At 32.6% G+C, this 5,401-nt stretch overlaps 1 protein-coding gene across 1 annotated transcript; it reads left to right on the top strand.

Moving 5' to 3' along the window:
- The first annotated feature begins 2,000 nt into the window (after positions 1–2,000).
- Positions 2,001–4,823, top strand: LOC103503124 (protein RGF1 INDUCIBLE TRANSCRIPTION FACTOR 1-like). The gene is made up of 4 exons (XM_008467281.3): positions 2,001–2,383; positions 3,165–3,353; positions 3,443–3,658; positions 4,068–4,823. The coding sequence occupies exons 1-4, from the start codon at positions 2,381–2,383 to the stop codon at positions 4,314–4,316; spliced, it is 657 nt and encodes a 218-aa protein (XP_008465503.1). The 5' UTR covers positions 2,001–2,380; the 3' UTR covers positions 4,317–4,823.
- The last annotated feature ends 578 nt before the right edge of the window (positions 4,824–5,401 follow it).

Below are 5,401 nucleotides of genomic sequence, written 5' to 3'. Positions count from 1 at the left end.
ATAAATATAGTAAAAAAAGAAAAATCCTCCCTAACAGGCCATTAGCATTCTAAGACTATTTAATTAATCACAATAATTACATATAAATTAAATTATACCAACTCAATTGGTCAATTATTGAAATGAGAAAAAAAAAATTGCTAGCTTGTCAATGGAATTTTTTTTTTTTTTATTCCATTAGGCATTTGCTAAAATAAACAAAATCCAAACATGATATGAAATTTGTACCAAACTTTATATAAATTTGCCCAAGCCTTTAGCCTACAACATGTGTTATATATTTGGTTTAATTAGGTAGCTCAATTAAAGTTGTCATTCTTAAAATTATGTCTATATTAAGTTTATGTGGTTAATGTTATTTTATAATATTTAATGCATTTTGTTTATATTGATTCAACATTTTCTTATTAAAAGAAATTAGTTGTTCAAATACCTAAGTTATAATTTAGATTTTTTTTAGTAAAAGTATTTATGGGTTAAGTTAGGTTTAGGTTAAGAAATAATTTGGATTATCAAGTCTTAAGTCTAGAGTTGCAAATTTGTTTAGTTCAAATAATTTTTAAGGTTAAAAATATCCATTTAGTTTTTGTTTGGAAGTTTGTTTAATTTTAGTTCATGTATTTTTTTTATTGTATTTTTGTACGGTTAATAAATTCTAAATTTAGTCTCAAATGTTAGTTTGTTGTTGTTCGTCTTTTATTTTTAAAAAAATTGTTATCTATAATATTTATTTACAAATATAGCAAAATACCATTGTCTATCAACGATTTAAACTGAAAGACTATCATCTATACACTAATAATTGTCTATTAGTTTCTATCACTATCTATCACGTGTACACTATGTTATTTTGCTACATTTGAAACTATTTCTAGCAGTTTTGTCATTAAAACTAAATTTAAGATTTATTGAGAACATGATAATTAAGTTTGAACAATTCAAAATATATAGACTAAAGCTTGACGAATTCCAAGTTATGAAACTCCTAATTTTAATTAGCAAAGGATTCTTCTTTTGGTTTTTCTTTTCTTTTTGGAAAAAGACCTTCATTGAAGAAACTAGCAAGATTACGAGCCTATTCCAAGAGAGAAGAGATAAACCAAACGAGGGGTAAATGAGAAACCTCGATAACATCAACAAGGTCGGAAGAAGAATATATGAAGAAAAATGACCCTCCCAATTACTATGAAACATTGTAGAACTAGTCAAAGATGTGTCAATCTTATTCTCAGCATGCGAACACCAAACAAAAGACACTACCTGTACCGATACAACTAGGGTAATAATCCACCCAACAAAACACAACAATTCTAACAAATCAAGTTCACAAAAGTAATGACACTAACAAAATCTTTTGACAATTTAATGGTTCTATTACTTTAATTATGATTTTTTAAAGCTATTCATAATAATAGTTCGATTACCTACTCAATTTCCAATCACTCGTAAGCTTAAATTAGATTGAGAGTATAAATACTAAAATCTAACAACCTACGAAATGTAAAAACTAAAATGATATTTTTATTTTTATTTTTAACATGAAAGTCAAACCCTAAACCCTAAAAGAAAAAAAAAGCATAGTTAAATTTCATTGAAATTTTGTTTGCATTCTCTAAGAAATTTGTAAATTACCATGGATGATGAGTTTTGAAATAAAATAATATGTAATTATTTAAAAGTAAAGGTTGATAGAGAAATGGTGTGCCCTAAGGCCCAAAAACAATGTGTTGGAAAAATAAAATAAAAATAAAAATAAAATATTATGATAATCACCATTATTAATATATATATATATATATATATAAATAAAAAAAAAAGATGACAAAAGAATAGAGCATATTTTTTTAAAAATGAAATAAAATAAAATAAAATAAAATAAAAAAGGGGTGAAATTACGATAAAACCAAAGCAAAGGGGAAGACCGAAGACCTTGAAAACGAAAGCAAAGGCGTGAGGTTCCTTGAACCCAACGCATCACTTCTCAGGTTCGGCTTCGGACTTTCCTTCCGTTTTTGCTTTGGAGCTTCGTTCGTATGTCGACATTGTGCGGATAAGAACGACCTCCATCTCTCTCTCTCTCTTCTTTCTCTCTCTAACGCCATCTACCACTCTCTACAAGAACCCATTCTCTCCCTCATCGCCTCCACTCTTCTGAAAGATTAATCACTTCTCTCTCTCTCTCTCTCTCTCTCTCTCTCTCTCCCCCCTCTTTTTTCTCTCTCTACAACCAGGGAATTTACTCTCTCTGTCTCTGTTTCTTGTTTTGGATTGCTGTGATTAGACTGTGTTTTTCGTTTGTTGTTTTTGATTGATTTTCAAGCTGGCGATCGAAAATCACGATACTACTGTTCGTGAAATCAAGCCCAAGAGCAGAAGAATCATGGTATTGCGCTTTTTTAGTCATTTTTATTTTACTGTTTCACTTTCCCGCATTCTGTTTTTTCCATTCTGGTATTGATTTTTCTTTGTTTTTATCTTCTGGGTTTTGTTCTTTTTGCGATTTTAATTTTGACTATTGCTTAATTTCAGATTTTCTTATCTGGGTTTTGAGTTTTTTATGTTCAGTTTCCCGCATTCTGTTTTTCGTTCACTGTTTCTCTATTTTTTTTCTCTGGGGTTGCTGATAAGTTTGGTTTTCTCATCAGGGTATTGGTTTTTCTTCTGTTTCCTCATTTTGGTTTTGGTTATTCATTTAATTTTTCACTTGGGTATTGCTTATTTTGCTATTTACTCATCTGGGTTTGCCTTATTCTTCCAGTTTTTCATTTGAGTATTGCTTATTTTGTGATTTTCTCATCTGGGTTTCGGTTTTCCTGATTTGACTTTCCGACATTCTCTGTTTCTTTCGTTTGGGTTTGGATTTAAGTTCGATTTTCCCATCTGGGTATTCATTTTCTTCTGTTTTTTCATCTGGGTTTTGCTTGTTCTACCAACTTTTCACTTGAGTATTGCTTATTTTTTTGATTTTATCATCTGGGTTTTGATTTTCTCCTTTGACTTTCCCACATTCTGTTTTTCCTTTTGGCTTTCAGCATGATTTTCCCTATCTGGGTATTGATTTTCGACTGTATTTTTCACTCGGATTTTGCTTCTTTGTTTTTTGATCTCTCGATTGTTTTCGTTTATGTTTTTGACATTGCTCTTGATTTATTCTTTCTCTATAGGGTCCTGACGATGAAGACAATCGATGGCCGCCATGGCTAAAACCTCTACTAAGAGAAAGCTTCTTCGTTCAATGCAAACATCACATCGATTCTCACAAAAGCGAATGCAATATGTACTGTTTAGATTGTATGAACGGCGCTCTCTGTTCTCTTTGCCTCAACTTTCACAAAGACCATCGTGCAATTCAGGTCTTAAAAAAATTCCCTTTCCCCTTTTCTTTTTCGTCTAAATTCAAACCCCTTTTCTTCTAATCAAAATTCCTTTTTATTCCTCACAGATTCGCAGGTCTTCTTACCATGATGTGATCAGAGTTTCCGAGATTCAAAAAGTTCTGGACATTTCTGGTGTCCAAACTTACATTATCAACAGCGCTAGAGTCGTGTTCTTGAACGAAAGACCTCAGCCTCGGCCCGGCAAAGGCGTTACCAATACTTGTGAAGTTTGTGAACGCAGTCTCCTCGATTCCTTCCGATTTTGCTCTCTTGGTTGCAAGGTACAATTCTAGAAAATTTGGAAGAAAACCCCATTTGAAATTCTGTTTCCTTTTCGTCTGTTTGGTTGCCGAGAAAATGGGTGGGAAAATGAAGGAAAGTTCCAAATGGGAATTCGTGTCATCAATGTGTTTGATTGGTTGAAATTCAAACGAGTGGAATTAGACTTTTTTTTTTCTTCTTCTTCTTTTTCTTCCACTTGCTTTTCATAGAGTGGGTTCGTGGATTGTCACCATTAATAACAAGACTTCGAATTTCCTTTTTCCTTTTACTCAACTTTCTCGGAAACCAAACAAGTCAGAGAAAAACAGAAGAAAAACAGAAGATCTTATCTAACACGTTCCCATTTGTCAATCCTCAACCGTTTTTAACTGTTAACTAATTTTAGATCGTTCGATTTCAATCCCACAGATTGTCGGAACCTCAAGGAGTTTCCAGAAGAAGAGAGTTGCAATGGCTGCATCCGACTCGGAGGATTCTTATAGCAGCAGTAGCAACCATAAACGAAGCAAGAGCAACAACAGCAACAACAATAGCAATAAAGTTCAAAGCTTTAGTCCATCGACACCGCCCCCAACATCGGTCAATTACAGGACGGCGAAACGGAGGAAGGGGATACCGCATCGAGCTCCAATGGGAGGTCTAGTTTTAGAATATTAGTACTTGCATTTTCACTTAATTATCACAAGGAAACCCCCCCCCCCCCCCCCCCCCCCCCTCCCCTTGAAAATGTAATGTAATTTTCCACGTTGCTCCTTTTCCTCCAATGCCTTGAGCTTTGTAAAAGAGGCCGGTGTTGGAGGTCTTACTTTTTAATTAGCTTTGTACATAGAAGAAGCATAGATGTGGGGTAAGGAAAACAATAATAAAAAAATAATAGGGCAAATGTGAAAAAATGTTGAACTTTAGAGGACTAAAAGGAAAAAATAAGTTTGGTAGGTTTGAATAATTATATAAATAGGTTGGGGTTATAGTGAAAATTATACTAAGTTTTGGGTTGAAGTTGTAAATAGTGGCTTCTTCTTCTTTTTTTTTTTTTATGCTCCTTAGAAGTGGTGATGAAGACACAATGTAATCCTTGAAATAATTGAATTTGGAGAATGCTGTTTATATGTGAAATTAAAATAATATATATATATATATATGCTCTATTTATTATGTATTTTACATTGATTATTGTCATTATAAGTTGATATATGGTATTTAATTACAATCTTTATGATACTTGTGGTTCACGAACAAGAAATTTATGTAATGTCGTATAATTAAGAAGCTAATTATTACTCACTAAGGGTCATTAGATCAAAAATTGGAATGGATGGAAGTTTCTCATGGTTGACAAATGATTAGTTTTGGTTTGAATTACATATGTGACACTTTGACTTTTACAATGTTTGTTTTAATTACACCACCTAATATTTGAAATGGTCAATTTTTGTGACTCTAGTATATGCAATATCCAAATTTTGTAAATTTTTAAAAAAATTCAACATAAATTGAAGGGAAAAAAAATAGAGTTGAAGTATGTAAAAAGGGAAAAGGTGAGGGATGAAGTTGAAAACATAAATTTCCGTTTATGGGGGATCCCAAGTGGCAAGTGGGAGGGGGTCCGCACGTGTGGAGGATGTGAAAATGACACGTGGCGGGTCCAGATTGGGTCCCTCTTCCCTTTCAACCTATGGATGGATCGATGATGATCGGATTCATACTTCCATTCCTTTTATTTATTTATTTTCCCAAATTAT

Source organism: Cucumis melo, chromosome 6 (assembly GCF_025177605.1).
Source record: "Cucumis melo cultivar AY chromosome 6, USDA_Cmelo_AY_1.0, whole genome shotgun sequence".
Classification (NCBI taxonomy): domain Eukaryota; kingdom Viridiplantae; phylum Streptophyta; class Magnoliopsida; order Cucurbitales; family Cucurbitaceae; genus Cucumis; species Cucumis melo.
The sequence above is the reverse complement of the archived record's forward strand: the minus strand, read 5'-3'. Positions and strand labels throughout refer to the sequence as shown.